The sequence below is a fragment of the Bos grunniens genome, chromosome 25, assembly GCF_055505025.1.
Source record: "Bos grunniens cultivar Pamir isolate PY7600 chromosome 25, Bosgru_T2T1.0, whole genome shotgun sequence".
Taxonomy (NCBI): domain Eukaryota; kingdom Metazoa; phylum Chordata; class Mammalia; order Artiodactyla; family Bovidae; genus Bos; species Bos grunniens.
Genome location: NC_141189.1, coordinates 8,808,686 through 8,832,982, shown reverse-complemented (window position 1 = coordinate 8,832,982; position 24,297 = coordinate 8,808,686). Strand labels below are relative to the sequence as shown.

Sequence of the window (24,297 nt, the reverse complement as noted above, 5' to 3'; positions counted from 1 at the left end):
TGTTTTTCTAGATTTTCTACAATTAGCATTAGTATTATTAATAGAAAAAGGTTATTAAAAATAATCGCTGGAATAGGAAAAGCATCAAGTTATTAATATTTTTCAAAAATAGACTTTCTGAAAAAAGATACCTTGGCAACATACCCTGAGGATTTGAATAAACAAAAGATGAAGTCGTCTGCTTGACTTATGGGGTAATATTGGAAAGAACGTGAGATTTAGAAGACGTGGATTCTTGCTTCTTAGCAAAGTCTTAATTAACTCCCTAAGCTTCTTTTCCCTTATGTAAAATAAATGTGAAAACAATAAAACTTACTTTTATTGTTGTTGTAGAGATCAAGTGAGACACTGTAAATGAAAAAAAACTCTGTCCATCAGTGAAACCATGTTAGTTTAATATTATTAGTCATACCACCTTACACACTTTATTAATGCATGGGCATACCTCCAATTCAAAATTAAACTGTGATTGTAAAAATACAAGGCCAATTCTTGAATTCTCAGTCACTTTGATTTCATAAAACAGACATTAAAATCAGGGTACTGAGCCATAATAATAGGGTGTCTCGTTTCCTCCTATTCTCTTAAAAAAATTTTTTTTAATTGAAATATAGTTAATTTACAATATTGTGTTAGCTTCAGGAGTACAGCAAAGTCAGATATACAGATATATATCTATAGATGCTTTTGCATTATAGGTTATTATAAGACATTGAGTACAGTTCCCTGTGTTATACAGTAGGTTCTTCTTTATGTATTTTATACACAATAACTTTCAACTTCATCTCTTATCCTTCTCTGCCTCACTCACTCTGCTCCAGATATTCAGGCAGTCTTGACTCTTGAAAAGCTGGTTCCTGCTTCAGGGCCTCTGCACATACTGTTTGCTTCTCCTGAAAACCTCTTTCCCAGGATCTCTGCTTGACTGGTTCTGTTTTAGTCGTGGCATTTGGGATCTAGTTCCCAGACCGGGGCTTGCTTGAACCTGGGCCCCCTGCATTGGGAGTGCGGAAGTTTAGCCACTGAACCACCAGGGAAGTCCCTTCTTTCTTGACAATGAGGCCTCCCTTTCATCCTGTCCTACTCACTTCATTCAAAAATTTATGGGGTCACAACTATATGCCAAAAAGGTCTTTAAAGAGTGCAGGGGGCAATCATGACATTCATTGACCTTTGAAGGTTTTCCATTGTCCTTGGGATAAAATATAACCTTCTCAACACAGCCTCAAGATCCTGTGCATCTATCCTGAGGCTTCATCCCCACCTTAAACCCCTTAACCCCTCCTTGTCTACCCTGCAGGCATGCCACACCATTCCTGGAATGAGAAGTGTTTTCTCCACTCCTGGAATGTCCTTGACCTTCTCTTCCAGCTAATTCCTGCTCTTCCTTCCAATCTTGGCCTCAATCTCCTTTCCTGCCATCCCCAAGGCGGTTTTACTATTATTCACCCACAGCACCTGTTCTGCTTTATGGCCAGAGCATGTTTGTCATGGCAGTTGAACAATCTGCCCACCCTCTGGACCCATGAAAGTGGTACCTGCCTTGTCCACTCTCCACAGGTGCAAACAGGGCTTGCACAATACCTGCTCATGTCAAGCAATCAATAAACGCCTGTTAAATTCTCTCAAGAAACTGATACTTTCAGAAAAACTCATTTATTTCCTTGTATCCATTGAAGAGTATTAAATAAACTAATTTTTTCTCTTTTGTCACTAAGCCAAAAGTTGCCAAGCTCTAAACTGCTTTAATTATGATAGTTGGTATATGCATGTGTGTGCTCCGTCACTCAGTCGTGTTTAACTCCTGTGACCCCATGGACTGCAGCCTACCAGGCTCCTCTGTCCACGGGATTTTCCAGGCAAGAATACTGGAACAGGTTGCCATTTCCTCCTGCAGGGAATCTTTCGGACCCATGGATTGAACCCACGTCTCCTGCATTGGCAGGCAGATTCTTTATTTTTATTATTTTTTTAAATTAATTTATTTATTTTACAATATTGTATTGGTTTTGCCATATAGCAACATGAATCCGCCACGGGTGTACATGTGTTCCACAACCTGAACCCCCCTCCCTACAGGCAGATTCTTTACCCCTGAGCCTTCTGGGAAGCCCATTTTAGTATATTTCAGTTTCTTATGGTTTTAGTATATTTTTAAGCTTTTAAAAAATTAAATGCCTGTCATTTAGATAATGCCTATTAAGTTTAGATAAGCTCTTTATCTAAATCAACTCTTTATCTAAAATCCTCATTTTATACATATACACACACACAAAGCCCAATACAAAACAAACAAATCCAGTAGCCCTGAGAAAATTAATATTCCTATTTTTCAGGAGACATGAGTTTTCGTTGCTTCTACAAGCCTTTGATCTTGGGATGCTTAAGGAGGCATTGACAGATACATATAGACACACACTGGTACATTCCAGAACACACCTGCTACAAAACTCATAAACAGAAGCAAACCATTTTGACCCGGCACCCACTTCCTCCTTGCTAATGTAGGAGGATTTGCTGCTAATCCATCCCCGCTCTGCCGGTCAGGCAAGGCCAAGGTACACGGGATGGGGTATGCTATTCAAGGACTTCAGGAGTGAGGCTGCAGGATTCAAATGAACCCCAAGCAGCAAACATCCACATTCATCATCCACCTGACATTTAAGAAGGACTGGGAGGTGTCTGGTGTGGGGCTGCAAGGAGATCAAACCAGTCAATCCTAAAGGAAATCAGTCCTGAATATTCATTGGAAGGACTGATGCTGAAGCTGAAACTCCAATACTTTGGCCATCTGAGGTGAAGAGCTGTCTCATGGGAAAAGACCCTGATGCTGGGAAAGATTGAAGGCAGGAGAAGAGGGCAGCAGAGGATGAGATGGCTGGCACTTTCTGTGACTGGAGAGTGAGACAGCCCCACCACAAAAACAGAAAGGCCTCAGCCTCACAATGAGTGTCCAAGGCCAAGAGGACCCGGGGAACGTGGAGTCCAGGCTCCAACAGGGTGCCCACCTTGCTGGGTCTGCAAGAAGGGGTGAGGGCGGGGCTCTTGGCAGAGACTCTCAAGAGGTGAACGACTTGGGAGACAGCCAAGCGCTGCCCGGATGAGAGGGAGCTGGGCTGAGGGGAGACGCGCTGGGCCGCCCCTCCGGATGAGGGCCCCTCCGCATGAGGGCACCCGGGACACAGCGCTTCACCTGTCAGGCTCCGCCCACCCGGCCCTGCGCCCGCCGCCCGCAGCTGCCGCGCGCCCTCCCTCCCCCGTCAGTGGCCTCTGGCCCTCTCTCCAGGACAGCTGCACTGCACCCGCGCGGGAGGGGCTTCATCACAACCCTCTCAGCTCTGGGTCCTAAGAACAACCTCAAATCTCTGAAATCTCCCCGGCCGCCAGCAGGCAGACTGTGGCCCCGTGGCACTGGGTGTCCTCGACTTGAGTGACGGGCAAAGGGCTAGTGCTTCCAGCAGACCTGCTGACTGGAAGCTCTCTTCAAGGCCCCCTTCGTCTTCTGCGAGCTCGCCTGGCTCAGCTCCACTCTGTGGCTACACCCGGGACCCCTCCTCCCTCTGTTCAGAGCCTTCTGGACAGCCTGCAGCCGACACAGACAGCAAGGCAACAGAGCAAACACAGAATGAAACCCTAAAGGGAAGTGCAGAGCAGACTCTTTTAAAATTTTCTACAAAGGCAACACCCGCTCACTGTAGAAAACTATGTATACATGTATGTGCATGCCTGCTTGCTAAGTCCCTTCAGTCATGTCCGACTTTTTGCGACCCCTGGGCTGTAGCCTGCCAGGCTCCTCTGTCCATTGGATTCACCAGACAAGAATGCTGGAGTGGGTTGCCATTCCCTCCACCAGGGGATAGATACATGCATGTTTTGGAAAAACCCAGACTAATTTTTTGGCCAACCTAATATAAATTTATCTATACATATCCAAGGGCTTCCCTGGTGGCTCAGACGGTAAAGAATCCGCTTGCAATACAGGAGACCTGAGTCTGATCTCTGGGCCGGGAAGATCCAGTGCAGAAGGGAATAGCTACCCACCCCAGTATTCTTGCCTGGAGAATTCCATAGACAGAGAAGCCTGGTGGGCTCCAGTCCATGGGGTCGCAAAGAGTCAGACAGGACTCAGAGCAACTAGCACTTTCACTTCACTTTCATACATATAGGAATGAACACTCTAAACACACATTTTGGCTATGCCCTGGCCCTGGCAGTGGGAACAGGGCAGTTGGTCTCCTTAGAGTACAGTCAGTGACTGTATGTCCAGGAGGAACCCAGGCCACAAACTATGAGAATAAATAGAGGGTGAAGACTGTCCACAAAATGAACACTCAGGTAACCTAGAAACGGCTGCAGGTAGAGGGATGTCAACTGTGTGGGTTGTGACAGGTGCATGCATGGAAGATGGTCTGAAAACCTAATGGATTTTATTTGATCTTGAATATGAACTCCCCGGTGTTGAGAGGTTTCTTGAACTTTGCGCCCTTGGTCCCTGGCGCAAAATGGGTACTGGTAAGAGCTTGGGTGTTTGCTATGACCAGTGCATTTTCTTGGCAAAACTCTATTAGTCTTTGCCCTGCTTCATTCCATATTCCAAGGCCAAATTTGCCTGTTTCTCCAGGTGTTTCTTGACTTCCTACTTTTGCATTCCAGTCCCCTATAATGAAAAGGACATCTTTTTGGGGTGTTAGTTCTAAAAGGTCTTGTAGGTCTTCATAGAACCGTTCAACTTCAGCTTCTTCAGCACTACTGGTTGGGGCATAGACTTGGATTACCGTGATATTGAATGGTTTGCCTTGGAAACGAACAGAGATCATTCTGTCGTTTTTGAGATCGCATCCAAGTACTGCATTTTGGACTCTTTTGTTGACCATGATGGCTACTCCATTTCTTCTGAGAGATTCCTGCCCGCAGTAGTAGATATAATGGTCATCTGAGTTAAATTCACCCATTCCAGTCCATTTTAGTTCGCTGATTCCTAGAATGTCGACATTCACTCTTGCCATCTCTTGTTTGACCACTTCCAATTTGCCTTGATTCATGGACCTGACATTCCAGGTTCCTATGCAATATTGCTCTTTACAGCATTGGACCTTGCTTCTATCACCAGTCACATCCATAGCTGGGTATCGTTTTTGCTTTGGCTCCATCCCTTCATTCTTTCTGGAGTTATTTCTCCACTGATCTCCAGTAGCATATTGGGCACCTACTGACCTGGTGAATTCCTTTTTCAGTATCCTATCATTTTGCCTTTTCATATTGTTCATGGGGTTCTCAAGGCAAGAATACTGAAGTGGTTTGCCATTCCCTTCTCCAGTGGATGACATCACCCTTATGGCAGAAAGTGAAGAGGAACTAAAATGCCTCTTGATGAAAGTGAAAGTGGAGACTGAAAAAGTTGGCTTAAAGTTCAACATTCAGAAAACGAAGATCATGGCATCCGGTCCCATCACTTCATGGGAAATAGATGGGGAAACAGTGGAAACAGTGTCACACTTTATTTTTTTGGGCTCCAAAATCACTGCAGATGGTGACTGCAGCCATGAAATTAAAAGACACTTACTCCTTGGAAGGAAAGTTATGAACAACCTAGATAGCATATTCAAAAGCAGAGACATTACTTTGCCAACAAAGGTCCGCCTAGTCAAGGCTATGGTTTTTCCTGTGGTCATGTATGGATGTGAGAGCTGGACTGTGAAGAAGGCTGAGCGCCGAAGAATTGATGCTTTTGAACTGTGGTGTTGGAGAAGATTCTTGACAGTCCCTTGGACTGCAAGGAGATCCAACCAGTCCATTCTGAAGGAGATCAGCCCTGGGATTTCTTTGGAGGGAATGATGCTGAGGCTGAAACTCCAGTACTTTGGCCACCTCATGCAAAGAGCTGAGTCATTGGAAAAGACTCTGATGCTGGGAGGGGTTGGGGGCAAGAGGAGAAGGGGACGACAGAGGATGAGATGGCTGGATGGCATCACTGACTCGATGGATGTGAGTCTGAGTGAACTCCGGGAGTTGGTGATGGACAGGGAGGCCTGGCATGCTGCGATTCATGGGGTTGCAAAGAGTCGGACACGACTGAGCGACTGAACTGAACTGAACTGACTGAAGAGCTTGGGAATAAATTTCATGCATTCTGCATTTCCCAGCATTCTGAGTCAGATGCCTCAGCCCTAAGGAAGGCAGAAACCTTTACTTAAATCATCACACAGGTGCAGCGAGAGCCCATTCCAAGCTGTCTTCTCCACTTTCTGATCCTCCTCTTCCTGCTAGATGAGGAAATCCTGGGAAAACTGTCCTAGCTGAGACAGGTCCAATGATTGTGCAACAGCTAGGGAGATGGCTTATTTAATATTCCACCCCCCAGAGGGCTTCCCTGATAGCTCAGTTGGTAAAGAATCCGCCTGCAATGCAGGAGACCCCGGTTTGATTCCGGGGTCAGGAAGATTTGCTGGAGAAGGGATAGGCTACCCACTCCAGTATTCTTGGGCCTCCCTTGTGGCTCAGCTAACAAATTTCACCTGCAGTGTGGGAGACCTGGGTTCGATCGCTGGGTTAGGAAGATTCCCTGGAGAAGGGAAAGGCTATCCACTCCAGTATTCTAGCCTGGAGAATTCCATGGGCTGTATAGTCCATGGGGTCGCAAGGAGTCGGACACGACTGAGCGACTTGCACCCAGAGGTAACCTTTTTATTTATTTCCTTCTTTTCCTTATGCTATCTTTTTATCTTTATTTTTACCAATAAATGAAATCTTTTAAAAAGGGATGGTTAGATGTGTGTATGTATGGCTGAGACCCTTTGCTGTTCGCCTGAAACTATGACAACATTGTTAATTGGCTAATGCTATGCTATGCTAAGTCGCTTCAGTCGTGTCCGACTCTGCGACCCCAGAGACGGCAGCCCACCAGGCTCCCCTGTCCCTGGGATTCTCCAGGCAAGAACACTGGAGTGGGTTACCATTTCCTTCTCCAATGCATGAAAGTGAAAAATGAAAGTGAAGTCGCTCAGTCGTATCCAACTCTTAGCGACCCCATGGATTGCAGCCTAACAGGCTCCTCCGTCCATGGGATTTTCCAAGCAAGAGTACTGGAGTGGGGTGCCATTGCCTTCTCCGGTTAATTGGCTAAACACCAATACAAAACAAAAAAGTTTTTTTTAAAAAGAGAGGGTTAGACCATATTCCAGATAAACTTTAAAACATTTTTTAATTTGTTTATTTAGCTGCATCGGATCTTAGTTGGGGCACACGGGGGTCTTCATTTGGTCATGTGGTATCTTTGGTCGAGGCGCATGGACTCTAGCTGCAATGCCCTGGCTTACCTGCTGAGCCTCATGTGGAATCTTAGTTCCCTGACCAAGGAATTGTCAGGAATTCCCTGCCCTGCATTGTCACGGAGATTCCTAACCACTGGACCACTAGGGACGTCCCTAGATAAACTTTTAGATGTCATTTTTCTCCTTGAAGTTGAAATTACTCATCCACCATCTGTTGAATGTTTAGGTTGTTTAAATTTTTTCATTACTTTTGTTTAAAAAAAAACAACTTTGTTATTTATTTTTTGATTGCTCTGGGTCTTCATTGCGGTGCACAGGCTTAGTTGCTCTGAGGCATGTGGAATCTCAGTTTCCTAACTAGGGATCGAACCCACGTCCCCTGCTTTGGAAGGTGGATCTTCAACCACTGGATTACCAGGGAAGACCTTACAATTTTCCATTATTAAACTGGCTTCCCTGGTGGCTTAGATGGTAAAGAATCTGCCTGCCAATGCAGGAGACCTGGGTTCAATCCCTGGGGTCAGGAAGATCCCCTGGCGAAGGAAATGGTAACCCACTCCAGTATTCTTGCCTGGAGAATTCCATGGACAGAGGAGCCTGGCGGGCTACAGTCCATGGGGTGCCAAAGAGTCGGACACAACTGAGTAGAGTAACTAACACACAAACATGATAAACATCTTGGTATGTAAGAGGTTTTTATATTTCAAGTTATTTTCTTAGGATAGATTCTTAGAGCTTGAATTACTGGGTCAAAAGGAGTAATATTTTTAAGATTCTTGACACACTGTACCAAATTGCTTACCAAAAAGGCATATAAATTTGTACTTTCTTTATCAGAAGAGTATCTATTTTGCATATTCTGCCATTATTTAATTTTGTCACTAGAAAAAAATGTATCAATCTTATTAATTTGCATCTTTTATTTTCTCATTTTTCTTGTGTTTTTGAATTTTTTTTTCCTTTGAGTCATCTATTCATGACACCTACTGGTGTCTGTGTCTTTCTTAGAGGTCTGTATAAGTTGTTTATATACTAAGTTGTTTATAAGTTGTTTATATACTAAGACATTTACTCTGAACTCCAGCAGCAGTTTGACTTACTGCAGTTCCAACTTTAGGGATTTTTGTTGTTGTGTTGTTGTTTTTTTAATTAATATTTTGCTTGTTAATTAAAAATGGAAAAAAATACTCTAAATACTCTATCATTTTAAAACATATTATCTTAAAAAAATACTATCCATGATTTTATTCTTTTACTGATTTCAACTTTTTAATAAAGATCATCAAAATCACACATGAATATAGTTTTAAAGTCAGCTGGTAACACTATCAAGAAAGTGAAAAGACAACCAAAGAAAGAGAGAAAATATTTGCAAATCATATATCTGATCAGAGTCTAGTATCCAGAATATATATAGGGGCTTCCCTGGTGGCTCAGTGGTAAAGAATCCACCTGCCAATGCAGGAGACATGGGTTTGATCCCGGGTCGAGAAGATTCCCTGGAGAAGGAAATAGCAACCCACTCTGGTATTCTTGCCTGGAGAATCCCACGGACAGAGGAGCCTGGCAGGCTATGGTCCATGAGGTCGCAAAAGAGTCAGACACAAATTAGCGACTAAGACAACAACAAATCCAGAATATATAAAGCACACTTACAACTCAGCAACAAAAAGAAAAACAATCTAGTTTAAAAATAGATAAAGAACACAAAGGAACATTTATTTATCTAAAGAAAGTACACAAGCGGCTAAAAAGCACTTGAAAAGATACTCATCATTAGTCGTTAGGGAAATGCAAATCAAAATCATGAGATACTACTTCACGCCCACTAGGCTGTCAACTGAAAAAAAAAACAAAAGCAAAACAGAAAATAACAGGTGTTGGCAAGGATGTGGAGAAACTGGAACCCTCTTACATTGCTGGTAGGAAATGTAAAACAGTGTAATTTCATTGGAAGGGTCTGAAAATTCCTCAAAAATATAAACACAGAATTACCACATGACCCAGCAATTCCACTCCTAGGTATATACCCAAAGAATTGAAAATAGGTATTCAAACAAATCCTTGAACAATGAATGTTCATAGCATCACTATTCACAACAGCCCCAAAGTGGAAATAACCCAAAGTCCTTCAGTTAAATGAATGGATAAACAAACAAAGCTGGTATTATTCTCAGGACAGAATGTTATTCAGCCATAAAAAGGCATGAAATACTGAGACATGTTACAACAAGGATGAACCTCAAAAACATCATGCTAAGTGAAAGAAGCCAACACAAAAGGTCACATACTGTGTGATTCCACTGAAATCAAACTTCCAGAACGGGTAGAGATAGAAAGTGGATTAGTGGCTGCCAGGAGCTGGGGGTGGCGGCGGGGAGGAAAGGAGACAGAGAGGTGGGAAGGGCTGCTTAAAAAAGAAAGAATTGTGTGCCAGGTCTTAGCTGAGGCATGTGGGACCCTTAGCTGAGGGATGTGAGTTCTGGTTCCCTGACCTGGGCCCCCTCCATTGGCAGAGTGGAGTTTTAACCACTGGACCACCAGGGAAGTCCCAGGGAGGGGCGGCTTCATGGGTATGTAGTTTCCTTTGCAGGGGGAATGAAAATGCCTTAGAACTGAGGAGGGGTAGAGGCTGCACAGCACTCTGAAGGTACTAAATGCCTCTGAACTGGATGCTTTCAAATGGTTAATGGTTCACTTTGTGCCGTGTGAATTCTACACCACCACCACCAAAACCAAGCAGTAAGGACAGCTTTAATCATCAGTGAGCCGCCATCCGGCCCACCCTCCCAACTCTGCTTCCTACTTTTGATCTCCATGCCCTTCTCCTAATGAATTCGAGATGTCCAATTAATATAATGACCCTGCTATTTCATTTACTAATTTCACTTTATTTTCAATGTTTATTTGTCTGTGGCTCCCTAGTTGTGGCTGGTGGGCTCTGGAGCACCTAGGCTTCAGTTGCTCCGTGGCATGTGGAATCTTCATAGACCAGGGATTGAACCCGTATCCCCTGCCTTGGCAGGCAGATTCTTAACCACTGGACCACAGGGAAGTCTAGTGTTTTTTTCTCAGTATTTATTTATATGGCCGTGCTGGTTGCGGTCCACAGGAGCTTTAGCTGTGGCATGTGGGATTCAGTTCCCGGACCAGGGGTTGAACCTGGGTCCCTTGCGTAGGGACTGTGGAGTCGTAGCCCCTGGACCAGCAAGGAAGTCCCTAAATATATTTATATTGACACTTCTGGATTGATTCTCCATGACTCTCAGCTATTTTCTGTGCTTTTCAACTCTTTGTCCTATTTTGCTACTTTGTGAGAGATTTCTCTGCCTTTATCTCCTCTACCTTCTAATGAAATTTGAGTTCACGGCCCTCTTGAACTCTATGGGAATACTACTTGGAAGTTTCTGCAGATTTCCTCCGAGCTGGCGTTGTCTTTTTATAAGCTGCTCTTTCCTAACTGTTCTTTTGTTTGTGCTGGGACTTGCCTTTCCGTACCTTTGGCTAAACCTTGATTGGCTGTTGTATTAGCCGTGAGGCTCTAAAAAGTTAGTTGAAAGGTCCATGTGGAAGTGCCAGGGGGTGGAATGTATCAACTGGCAAATTTTGTTTTAGGGCGGGTGGACAGGGAGCCAGACTACCTCTGGGCCTCCCAGAGATCAGGTTATGGAGGGTTTTGCTTTAAGAACTTGAATTTCTCCAGAGAAGCATCTTTTGATCCCCCGCCCAGGAGGTGGATGCACTTGACTCATCGGGATGGAGCACTGCTTCCAGGATAATCCCTTGTTCTTAGCACCCTCTGCCACCTGGAGGTTTTCTTTTTTTTGTTTGTTTGTTGTTGTTTTTGTTTTCAGCTGTGCAGCGGGCTTACAGGATCTTTGTTCCCCGACCAGGAACTGAACCTGTGCTCCCTGCAGTGGAAGTGCCGAGTCCTAACCCGTGGACCACCAGGGAATTCCCAGCATGGTTGGTGTTTCTGACTGAGGATCTCCCTTGGGTCAGTTTCTCCCACCTGGTCCACTGCTGCAGGATAAATGCCTGCCTACTGGAATGCAGTGTTGGGAGTGTCATTTCTTACAGACATCTTCTCACTTCAGTCCTGCCTCCCCCCAACCCCCATCCCCACCATGATGCTTCCAAGTTCAAGTGCACTGGCACACAGCAGAACACATTTGCACTCCTCTTGCTACCATCTCTCCAACTCTTCCTAAACTGTTAAGTATCTCATTGTCGAGTGATCCCTTCTCATCCTTTGTCTTGGTGGGCCTTTATCATTCTTGTTTTCACTAGTATTGTCGTAAGTCTTGAGAGATGAAGGCCACTCCACTACTTTAGCTGAAGTTCCCTGTTGTGCCCTGATGCACGAAGCCAGTGATATAATGACGGCCCCTCAAAGAGCTGTGCTGAGGTCTTAAACCTCAGTACCTCAGAATGGGACCTTGTATGGAAAAAGGGTTGTTGCTCAGTCGAGATGAGACCACACTGGTTAAGGGCGGGTCTTTAACCCAAGATGACTAGTGTCCTTATAAGAAGAGAGAGACACAGAGACCCACAAGGAGACACCTGTGTGACAGAGGTTGGAGCGATGTGCCTACAAACCACAGAATAACACGGAGTGCCAGCAAACACCAGAAACTATTAAGAGGAGGCAAGGGCGGATTTCTTCCTGTAGGTTTCAAAGGGAGCATGGCCTTGCCGACAGCTTGATTTGGGACTTCTAGCCTCCAGAACAGTGGGAAAATAAATTTCTGTTGTTTTAAGCCACCTGGTATATGGCACTTTATAACAGCCAACCTGGAGAACTAAAACAGAACCCTTAACTTCTTGTGATCGTATGAATTCACATTGTTTTCATTGTGACGTTTGTAAAAGCTTTTTATTTTGTACTGGAATACAGCCAGCTAACAATGTTGTGACAGTTTCAGGTGGACAGAGAAGGGATTCAGCCAGACATACACGTGTATCCATTCTCCTTTAGACTCCGCTCCCATCCTCACTGTGATATTTTTGATGGCTTTAAAACTTCAAGTTCCTCTACTCCAAACTTCCTTTGACCTTCTCTAAGTGTTTTTCTAAAGGTTTGATTTTCTTCCCCCTCAAATTTAACCATTTTATCTGTCTGGAATTTATACAGGCATGCAGCTTGAGGTTGGAGAAGGCAATGGCACCCCACTCCACAACTCTTGCCTGGAAAATCCCATGGACGGAGGAGCCTGGTAGGCTGTAGTCCATGGGGTCGCTAAAAGTCGGACACGACTGAGCAACTTCACTTTCACTTTTCACTTTCCTGCATTGGAGAAGAAAATGGCAACCCACTCCAGTGTTCTTGCCTGGAGAATCCCAGGGATGGGGGAGCCTGGTGGGCTGCCGTCTATGGGGCCGCACAGAGTCAGACACGACTGAAGTGACTTAGCAGCAGCAGCAGCAGCAGCAGCAGCAGCTTAAGGTGAGCACTGAAAACATCCTCTTCTCCCCAACAGCTAACCAAACAAGTCTCACCTGATTTATCAAGTAATCTTTCCATTCCTATTGAAGTGTGAGGCCACCTTTGACATATACTTAATTTACATGTGTATAAAGTATGTTTCTGGACTATTTATCCTATTTATTTATTCTATTGATCTGTACTTCCTTTGTTTAAAAAATATTTGGCTGCACTGGGTCTTAGCTGTGGCATGCAGGACCTTTCTTCATTGTAGTATGTGGGTTCTTTAGTTGCAATATGTGGGATCTAGTTCCCTGACCAGGGACAGAACCCGGGGCCCTGGCCTTGGGAGCACAGAGTCTTATCCACTGGACCACCAGGGAAATCCCAATCTACTTATTCTTAAATGAGGAAGTCACTGTTTTAATCATTAAAATGGGTTTTGGTATTTCATAAGGAAAGTTTCTCCCCACCACAATCTTTTTCAAAATTTTAACATTCTTCTCATTTATACTTCCTGATAAATTTTGGAAAAACTTAGGTTCCAAAATAAATTCTACCGGGGTTTTGGTTACAAACAGATGTTTAGTCGCTCAGTCAACAAGGCCAAGTCGACTTTGCTACCCTTTGGACTGTAGCCTGCCAGGTTCCTCTGTCTATGGGATTTCCCAGGCAAGAATACTGGAGTGGGTTGCCATTTCCTCCTTCAGAGGATCTTTCCGACCCAGGGATTGAACCTGCATCTCTTGCATTGGCTGGCGGATTCTTTACCACTGAGCCACCAGGGAAGCCCTTTGGTTACAAATAGGACAAATACAAATTATACTAGGAAGAGCTGACATCTCTACAAAGTCCAAACAAAGTACGTCTCTCCATTAACTCATTTGCTTCCTATCTCTCAGTAGTCTTACAATTTTCAACAGGACCCCTCTATCTCAAATACCACCCGCCAAGTCACTCCTTATTCCTTTACCTTACCCTGTGTGTGTAGTATTCATCACTTTAAGAAAAATAAGAAAAGCAGCTGATATTTAGGGGATTCACTTGATGCCAGGCATTATCCTAAGTCCTTTTATAAGCATCATCTCACTAAATTCTTGCATCAGTTTGAGTTGGTACCTATCATTTCCATTTATACATGGGGAAAAAAAAAGTGTGGCATAGAGAAACAATTAGGTCATAGGTCATAGAGACAGAACCAGGTTCAAATTCAAGCTGTTTTATTCTGGAGTCCATTGTCTTATCTCAAATCAGTATTTTTATTGATATTGTACAAAAGAATGAGGAAACCTTTTATCTGCTGACATATAAAGACTGCCAAGATGGTTGGTTAAGTGAACAAGATTCTTTAAAATATATATATATTTATTTGTTTGGCTGCATCGGATCTTAGTTGCAGCATGTTAGATCTTTTTAGTTGGGGCATGCACGATCTTTTTCTTGCATCATGCAAACTCTTGGGCTTCCCTGGTGGCTCAGTTGGTAAAGAATCCGTCTGCAATGCAAGAGACCCTGGTTTGATTCCTGGGTCTGGAAGATTCCCCTGGAGAAGGGACAGGCTACCCACTTCAGTATTCTTGGGCTTCCCTGGTGGCTTGGATGGTAAAGAATCTGCCTGTAGTGTGGGAGACCTGGGTTTGGTCCCTGGGTTGGGAAGACCCCTGGAGGGCTACAGTCCATGGGGTCGCAAAGAGTCAAGACATAACTGAGCGACTTTAACTTAACTAATACAAACTCTTAGCTGTGGCAGGTGGGATCTTGTTTGCTGACCAGGGATTGAACCGAGGCCCCCTGCACTGGGAACATGGAGTCTTAGCCACTGGACCACCAGGAAAGTTCCTGAAAAAGCAAGATTCTGAACTATCATTTGTATTAATAGTGGGGAAGAGGGTAATATTCCACTATATGTATATTTGCTTATATATAAAAATAAAATATTTGAATGGATGCAGAAAGGAATCAGTGAGTGGTTCTCTCTCTTGGAGTTGAGCAGGGACTCAACACTAGGGGGACAGGAACAGGAAGGAGCCTTTTTGCTTTTTTTTAACCAAGTAAGTATATTATCTCTTCAAAAATTAAGTAAAATTTTAAATTTAAAATAAAATACACAGCAGACACTCAGTAAATGTAAGTGAAGGCGTAGAGATTTCACAGAATCTCTTATTTAAAAACACTTATTTGGTTGTGTCGGGTCTTAGTTGCAGCATTTGGGATGCTTAGTTAAGGCATGTGGGATCAGCTCCCTGACCAGGGATGGAGCACGGGCCCCTGCACTGGGAGCACGGAAGCCCCTCAGATTCTTCCAGGGGTGTTTTATGGTCTTGCTGCTGCACTGACTAAGATCTGTCCTGTGGTACAGTCTCAAGCTGGCTGCTGATATATAGGCCAAAATATTGTTGATTTTTATAATCTCACTCCCAACACTTGTATTCCTTATACGGAGACTCTTTTCCATTGACTCTTCTGGGTTTTCAGTGACCAGGGCAGGGCAGGGGTCTAGGCTCATTCCATAAATGTGTTCAGACAGGCCAGTGATGAAAATGAGGAATGGTAAGGATGGTGGTGAAGGAAAGAGTGTATTCTCTGTGTAAAGACACTGAGTTCCATTAAAAAAAAAAAAAAAAATCATGTGCAGGCCAAATAAAACAAGCCCACAAAAGAATCCAGCCCTTGGGCCGCCAGTCTGTGGCCTCTGCTTGCAGTAGTCCCTGTTCACTCATGCTTTCCTCCGCCCTCTTCCCCTCAGCTACCCCACCCCAGTTTTCCAAAGCCTTCCTCCAGGCTCACCTGCCCCCGAGGGCTCCCCGCTCCTCCAGTCTGCACAGGGCTTCCTACTCTTCTCCAGCTGGCAGTTTTAGAACCAGTTGGGCTCTTTAATAAGCAACTTCAGACAGTTAATCCTGCCTCGCTGGGCTCCTCCCACACTTTCTAGCATCCTTTGCTTCTGTGGCTAGCAGACTGCGGTGACCGGTGACCGTTCAGCTCCCCCGTTGTTCTTCCTGGGGTCTAGGAGCAACTTGAACTCAGCAATCAAGTCTGATTCATGCCTGACTCCTGGCGCCTGACACTGCAGGCGCTTAGGAAACCTTATCTGCTGAGTGATGAAGGCTGCTGGGCAGATCTTCTTGGCAGGCATTGCAACTAACCCACGCAGTCAAAGCCCTGATGGAACTCTGGAGAACCAGCCAAAGAGAACAGGGCCCCCGTCCCTCCGGGGACCAGGCAGAGCCTTCACAAGGGCAGAATCTGGTTTTTACACCTGTCACATAGAGCAAGCCCTCAAAAATAAATTTGTTGGCTGACAGACATGATGCTTACCACCTATACACCCACAGCAGAGACAAAAAATGATGTATGAAGGACACCAATAAGAAGAGGGTGAGAAAAGTCTCACAGGGCTTCATGACCCTGGAGCACCCACGTGGCCCTTCACTGAAACATGCAAACTTTTACCCTTAAATGAGAATGACTGCCATCGACCCTCCCAGAGCTGTGTCAATGTTCACACTGTATTCTTATACATTTTATTTACGCTAACTGGTACAGTGGTCCTCCCTTTATAGAGATGTAACTCGCCCAAGATCATACAGAGAGTGTGACTTGAAGCCAAAACTGGGACACCGATTTTTTTTTTTTTTGCCACATCAGGCTTGCAGGATCTTAGCTCTCCGACCAGGGATCCAACGCATGCCCCCTGCAGTGGAAGCATGAAATCTTAACCACTGGACCACTAGGGAAGTCTCTGGGACACTGATCTTTCTGTTTTTGTTTGTTTTCTGTTTTAATATTTAGTCATTCATTTATTTGGCTGCTCTGGGTCTTAGTTGCAGCAGGTGGGGTCTTCGATCTTTGTTGCAGCACGCAGGGTCTTCAGTTGCAGCGTGTGAATTCTTAGCTGCAGCATGGGATCTAGTTGCCTGACCCGGGATTAAACCCGTGCCCCCTTCAGTGGATGCGAAGAGTCTTAACCACTGGGCAACCTGGGAAGTCCCTGGGACACTGGTCTTTGATTCTACCTCCAGCGTTCCTTTCTGGGAAATTCCAGGCGGGAACTCTGAAGAGAATTCTGAAGAGGAACCTGAGGCCTTAGCTCCCTGATCGAGGATTGAACCTGTGCCTCCCGTGCTGGAAGGTGAAGTCTTAACCACTGGACCATCAGGGAAGTCCCAAGCAAGTGAATTTTAAGAAGAACTAAATAGAAATTCTAGAAATCAGGGTATGTTTAAACACAACTAAAGAGAGAGTTAGTAAATGGGAAGATGAAACTGAGAAAATCACCTGGAGTGAAAACACAGAAAAATAGACAGGAAATAGAAATGAGAGATGAAATAACATGGCAAGCAGAACAATAAGCTCCACGATGCATTTAATAAGAGTTGCAAAAGGGAGAATAAAGGTAAAAGTCAGAGGCAAAAATCTCCAAGAGATAATGGCTAAGACATCCAGAATTAGAGTAAAAGCTAACACAAGTCCCAAGAACAATAAACTAAAATGCCAGTGTACAGAGTGCACCACATTAAAAAGAAAGAATCCTGAAAGCTGTCAGAGAGAAAAGGGAGATTATCCACAGGGGATTGACAATTAGGTTAACTGTCTGAAGACAACAGACTAGCAGCTTCAGAGCACTGAAGAAAATAACTAATCTAATCCTGTTCTATCTGTTATTCCACTTCCATCTTATATCCCAGCAGCTCAGGTAGCAGGAGGAGGAATGATCAGGCTCCTGGCTCTGGGAATGTCTCTCCAGGGCACCCACAGGTATCTGGCCCAGCACCCCTGCCCCACCGTGTCCACAGGCACCACTTGCAGCCAAGATACCAAGAATAAAAGCCAATTCTGCTGAATGGGCACTAAGGAGAAACACCCAAAATACCAGCAAATAGTCACCTAATCTGGCTTTGGAAAAAAATGGAATCTTAGGCAAAAAAAAAAAAAAAAAAAGGCTATAGGAAAGGATAAATCTTCTGGCTAAAAAAGTCTCAACAAAAGAGGAAAAGGGAGCAAAAGAAAATGGGCAGAGGAGGATCATCAAGTAGAGACTAAAGGAGACTTAACAGCAGAGCCAGAATCTGAAAATGAAGATATTTTAGGCTCCAAAGTGGTGGGAAACAAGGCAGTCTTAGACAGTCTTAGTGGTGGTTCTTAGAAACCTTTCTCCTACAACTCCAAGAAGCAAATTGCGTAACTATTGTAGAAATGGCAAGTTTTCTGGAATTCTGGAAACATATTTTTAAGAAGCTTGGAATCCCACCATATCCCTTGTTTGAATACATCTTTCTTTCGTATTTATTTATCTGGCCGTACGGGGCCTTAGCTGCAGCATGCGTTTTTGATCTTCATTGCAGCTGGATCTTTTTAGTTGCAGAATGCAAACTCTTGTGGCATGTTGTGGCATGTGGGATCTAGTTTCCTGACCAGAGATCAAATCCAGGCCCCCTGCATTGGCAGCACAGAGTCTTAGCCACTGGACCACTGAGAAAGTCCTAAATACATCTTTAAATACAAAAGTGCAACCACCTTTTTAAGAGGTAAAAGTTGTGTGCTGGTTAATCTCAGCAAGACCAGAAATTAGTGGAATGTTGGGAGGTTTGTTAGATGTAAACTTAACATTCCATAGACTGTGAAGGGCATTATTCAAATCCCCTGAAATATACACAGCCCAAATGACAGTCATTTAAATGATCCATTTTTCATAATTGTGTTTTTCCCTACTATATCACCTCTGTGTCTTCTATATGGTCTTTTTGTCTCCTTATCAGAACTGCACACTCTCTGTGGCAATATCATGCAAGTGAAGGTCCAGAATTTCCCCATACCTGTTAATGTGCTGTGGATAGAATGTGAAAGACATCATATCCTGTGTTATCAGGACATTCCTCACAAAAGGCTTACAAGTTAGCAATATTTGAAGATTCTGAGCTCTGGTGTCCTCTACTTATGGATAAAGAGTTTCTAAATTTTAAGCTGGAACAGAGGCTGAGTAATTCTTTGGCAGTTTGGTAGCTCCATTGTGTAGGCTTTTTAATACTAGCCTCAGAACTGATGTTTGCGTACTGACCACCAAACAGGTACATATTGATAAAATCTTGTTTATAACAGGATGGGGGGGAAAGGATGGTGAAATACAGACATCTTCACACATATAAAGACTATGAGAGCCCACTGCACAGAGCTTCTTACAGAAAGAGGTGTAAGTTCAGAAGAACTTCCCAGAATAGTTCTGTTTATATACTCCAAAAGGAACATTTGCAAAACCAAACCAAACAAAAAAACAAAGCATCACCGCTGAAGCTTTATAGTCTTGATGTTATCCTGACCACCTGATGAGCCCGAGGTGGAAGCCAGAGGAAAGAAGAGGTGGGATGCAGTTAGCCCCCACGGAAGCCCCATCCCACGCCATCGGGGACCCGACCAGTGTGAGTGGAGTTTCAGTCCAGACCTTTCTCTGAGGCAGGAAGCGTTCTCTAAACTCTGCTTTTCACCAAATAAAGATCCCAGGGTCCCATCCCACTCCTTCCACTTCTGTCATCTGGTCAACCAGCACTTGGGTGGGCTCTCCACTTAGGCCCCTGCGGTCCCGGGGGGTGGAGTTGGGGTGGGCAGAGCATTTCTTACACCTCCCTGTGCACTGCCCCCTCCCTGCCCCTGGGCGTGGCAGGGAGGTCACACTTGTCCAAGGTAATTTACCAGGGCAGGAGGTATTTTTAAATGGAGAGGAGAAGGAATTATCAAGAAATGACTGGCTGGCAACAGAAATCTAAACCCCAAGCCCTAAGCTGGTGATTCCATAATTAAGACACTGACACCCCCCAGGGCACTCGGCTCCCTGCGGACCCACAGAAAATCTGATATAACTTCACTTTTCTATCAAGAAAAAAAGTTATTTTCTCCTTCTTCTTTGTTCAGACATAACATCACCAACACAGCTCTTTAAATATCTATGCCAGGAGGCTATATTTAGTTACTGTTTGGCCCTTAAAATGAGCCTGATTTCCTGTGGCAAAAAGTTCTCAGCAACAAGGAGAGAGGCCTGGAGAATTCCAAAGCACTGACAAACAGCGTCAGAGCTGGAGATGTTCAAACAGTGTAAGATAGGAGTTGACTGCTTTTTCTGGAGAGGTGACTGGCACCCAAGAGAGAAGGAGAAAAAGCCTAATAAAAGGGTGCTTGGTCTGAACACTCCCAGAGTCATCCCAGAGGACAGCCTGACACCGGGCAAGCATTTGGGCCAATAATCATATATAGTAAATACTGTCCTCTTTCAGAGGGGCAGGAGGGAGATGTGTTTACTCATTCACTCACTCAACCATTTACTCACTCATTCACTCACCCATTCCACTCATTCACTGGTTCACTCATTCATTTACTCACTTGTTCACCCATTCATTCACTTGCTCACCCAATGATTTGTACATTTCCCTATAGGCAAATCCTATGGTTTGCACAAGCTCTAAGTCATGGGGCCAACAAGACATACGAACCATGAGACTCAGAAGGGCATCCCTAGAGAGGGTCCTTAGGGACACAAAGCAACTGGTGCGGGGGCCCTGCAGGGTGATGGGCTCTTCTGTGGGGGCCAATCGAGACGGTTTCCCAGGAGGGGAAGCCACCACTGGCACTGGCTACTGATCTGGGCCCTCCCATTCAAATCCCTCACTGAGCCCAGATGTCAGTACATTATCCCATGCACTGGGAGCTTTCCCAAGCCTCACCCCCTTCCCATGATAAGTAACCAAACTGGAACTGGAGCTAAGCTTGTCTGACTGCAGCAGGTGGAGGCTGGCAGCAGCGCATCTGCGAGACCACAGACAGGGTCCTCCACGGCCATTTCTCCCTCTGAGACCTGGGCCGGGGCAGGGGAGGGGGGAGCTCCGAGCAGGTCTTCTTTGGAGAAGGCACCCCGCCCTGCTGCCTCCCCTGATGCAGCCCAGACTCTCCACACTTTCCCTCCTCAGACCCCACTGTCCCATCCCTCCGTCTGTGGGGTCTCCAGGGTCCCCATGATGACCCAAGGGAGCAGTGGAATGTACATTTACTCAGCCCTAACATTTGCCAAGCAACATGCCATTCTTTTTTTTTTTTTTAACATTTTAGTTTGAGATAATTTTAGACTTTCAGAAGAATTGCAAAAATAGTACAGAGTTCCCGTACATCTTTGCCTGGCTTCCCCTTATATTAACTAACATCTTATATAACCCTAGAAAAAATCATCAAAATGAAGAGATTAACTTTGCTACAATGGGCCCTGTGCTCAGTCGTGTCTGACTCTTTGCGACCCCTTGGACTAGAGCCCACCAGGCTCCTCTGTCCATGGGATTTCCCAGGCAAGAATACTAGAGTGAGTTGCCATTTCCTCCTCCAGGGGACCTTCCTGACCCAGGGATCAAAACCTGTGTCTCCTACACTGCAGGCGGATTCTTTACCTGCTGACCCATCGGGGACTAAGCCCAGAGTTTGGGGAACATTCCAAACCACCAGTGAACCTAAGTAAGTCTCAGGACAGGGCAGGCCCACCCTGAGGGAAGCCCTGCATTTATTCCCGCCTGCGCTTCCTGACTTTCAGTCAGCTCCCTCGAGTGCAGACACCATCAGGATCCTATAGTAACTCTGGGATTTCCCACCTGAGTTTTTGTTTTTGTTTTTTTAAATAGCACAGCACTTACTTGATCAAAAACAAAAAAAAATTTTAAGGTTAAGTAACTTACACCTATGATCTTCAAACTTGGAACTGCACCAGAGAACTCCATGGCCCAGCAGGAAAGAATGTTTTGAACAGGCTGCTGAATTGTTTTTCCAGGAGAAAATGTCTGTGAATAAGCGCCAAGTGTGGAAATCCAAAGTTTTCTCTATGGCCACAGAAAGCACGGATGAAATAACAAGTGTCCCTGGAGGTTTAAAGGGTGGCCTCTTTGGGTTCCACTGGGCTTCTTGCTGTAGCGCGAGTTACCTGTTATTAATACCATCTTGGATTAGCTTTTATCGCTGCCGTAAAAAAACTATCACAAACTGAACAGCTAAAAACCACACCTGTTTATCATCTCACAGTTCTGTAGGTCAGAAGGCCAGTAAGATCTCACTGGGCTAAAAATCAAGGTGTCAGCAGGGCTACATTCCTTACTGGGAGCTCTGGGGAGATTTCACTTTGAAGGTTATTCCAGTAGTTGGTAGGATCCAATTCCTTGCTGTTTAATACCTGAGGTCCCCGAGTCCTTGCTGTGTCAGCTAGGGGCCACTCTGAGCTCCGAGAGGGTCCCTTGGGCCCTTGCATGTGGGCCCCTCCCGATCAGAGCCAGCAGTGGCAAGTTGAATCCTTCTCCCATTTGGAATTCCTCTGGCTTTCCCTTCTGCCATGTCTCCCTTCCACTTGGCAGTCAAGAGAAGATTCTCTGCTTTTAAGGGCATGTGATCAGACTGGCCCACTTGGACACTCCAGGCTCCTGTTTCTTTTTTTTTCTTGGCCATGCCATGCAGTATGTTGCATATTAGCTCCCTGACTAGGGATTGAACCCACGCCCCCCGCATTAGAAAAAGGGAGTCTTGACCACTGAACAGCTAGGCAAGTCCCTTCTTTCCATATCTTGAGGTCCTTAATTACATCTACAGAGTCCCTTTTGCCATGTAACGGAAGATATGGCTATGCTGATGGTGGGGGCATTTTCTACCTGCTACATCACACTTCTGAGATGCAGAAGGAACACCAGTCAGCCCGCCAGTAGAACATAAACCAGGAATCCTGGCTCCTAGTTCCCATCCAGGTGTGTACTGTGGCTGCACAAAGAACCACCTCTGTCCCTCCCACTGAAGTCTCCACTCCTAAAACATGCTCACATTTATCTGAACAGTGTTGCCAAAACTTTCGTTTCAGGTCAACATGACACAGATCAAATGCATTCACTTTGGTGGGGAGTACCTGCTCTGGGTGAGAATTGGGCCCCTTCCCTCTTCTGTTGCAACAACAATCAAACACAATCAGGTCCTTAAAATGCATCATTAGTTCACTCAATAAACATCTCCCAAGGTCCTTCTGGGTGCTGAATCCTGTGCACGGGGTGCAGAGCTAAGCTATAGGGGAGCTCATGGTCCAGTGTGGGACAGACACCCAGATAAACATGCTAACACAGAACAGACACAAGTGTATGCGTGCTAAGTCGCTTCAGTTGTGTCTGACTCTTGGTGACCCTATGGATTGTAGCCCACCAGGCTCCTCTGTCCAAGGGATTCTCCAGGCAACAATACTGGAGTGGGTTGCCACGCTCTCCTCCAAGGGATCTTCCCAACTCAGGGATTGAACTCATGTCTCTTATATCACCTGCATTGGCAGGTGGGTATTTACCTCTAGTGCCACCTGGGAAGACTGACGAAGAGAAATACCATTCACTAAATCTGCTTGGAGAAGGGAGGGGGACTTTCCACAGGAGTGGCCGTGAAGGTGGGACTTACCAGATGGGAAGAGTTTGGCAGGTGGATAAAATGGGAGAGGCGTTCTGGTCAGACGAGAAGGCTGCCACCTGGAAAAACCCAGGAGTGGAGAAGCCTGGGTCATGCTGGGAGCACTCTAAGGTGCTTGGCGGCGGTGGCTGGACATTAAGGCTGGCAAAGCCTGGCTCTGTGTCATGCCAACAAGCTTGGGTTTCAGCTTAGAGTTACACATAACAGAGGTTTTTAAAATCTGGAGTGATATAAATACTTGGACCTCTTAAAACCCAACTCTGGCAGCCAAGGCAAGGGCAGAACTTATGACAGTCAAGACTGGAGGGCAGGAGGGCCAGGTGGGCCGTGCAATAAATAGCTAAGTCTTGAGATGAAGGCCTGAACTCAGGCAGGGTGGCGGAGAAGTCGGGGTGATGTGAGACGCAGTCAAGGAGACAAGAAGAGTAGGACTCGATGACTAGCTGGAGAGGTCCATGCAGAAGAGAGGGGTCTCTTAGAATGAGTGGGACAATTCCAAGTGGAATGGCCTGGGATGGTTTGTAAACTGAGTTTCTCTGAAACTGAGAACAAAGAAGAATGAGCAGGTCTGTGGCAGGAGGTGGAGTCCAGGTTTAGATGGACAGGGTTTTCCTTCCCTTCCTTCCTTCTTTCTTTTTTCATTGCTTGTGTTAGATTTTTCTTAGCAGTAACAGGACCTCGGCTGCACAGGGAGGTCCCATCCTGGAATAAGGATCTCAAGGGAAGCAGGAGATGGCAAGTCACTTCCAGGCATGAGTCAGGGAGATGGCAATCAACAGGAAGTCCCCAAGGACCACCCACAGTTACATCAAAGGGACGAGGTTTCCAGGGTCCCTCTGGGTGGCTCCAATTATGCTCATGTGATCCCAGATTCAGGGACTGTAAATCAGGGTTCACAGTTCAGAACTGGGACCAAAAATGGCTGATGCTCACTCAGTCCTTCACCAAAAAGATTTTATCCTTCATTCCACAAACCTGTATCGAGAGTTGCTCAGGGCCAGACGCTGTACCAGGAACTTGAGGGGACAAAGAAAAGGCACTCGACGTGTATCTTTTTGGAAACTTCCCAGGTGGCTCAAGTGGTAAAGAATCCTCCCGCCAATGCAGGAGACCCAAAAGATGTGGGTTTGATCCCTGGGTCAGGAAGATCCC

At 45.3% G+C, this 24,297-nt stretch overlaps 1 protein-coding gene across 8 annotated transcripts in view; it reads right to left on the bottom strand.

Moving 5' to 3' along the window:
• The window catches only part of HIP1 (huntingtin interacting protein 1), a 136,417-nt gene that overhangs the window by 101,002 nt on the left and 11,118 nt on the right, over positions 1-24,297 (bottom strand). Inside the window, exon 2 of one of the 8 annotated variants that reach the window (XM_086374499.1) lies at positions 317-348. The exons of 6 other annotated variants lie outside the window; for them this stretch is intronic. Coding sequence is in view for 1 of the 2 variants with exons in the window: in XM_086374498.1 (XP_086230624.1) it covers positions 21,402-21,443 (42 nt within the window). In the remaining variant the exon portion in view is untranslated. Of the gene's footprint in view, positions 1-316; positions 349-21,401; positions 21,459-24,297 lie in introns of those variants that run through there. One more of the 8 variants, XM_086374498.1, reaches the window with a different exon arrangement.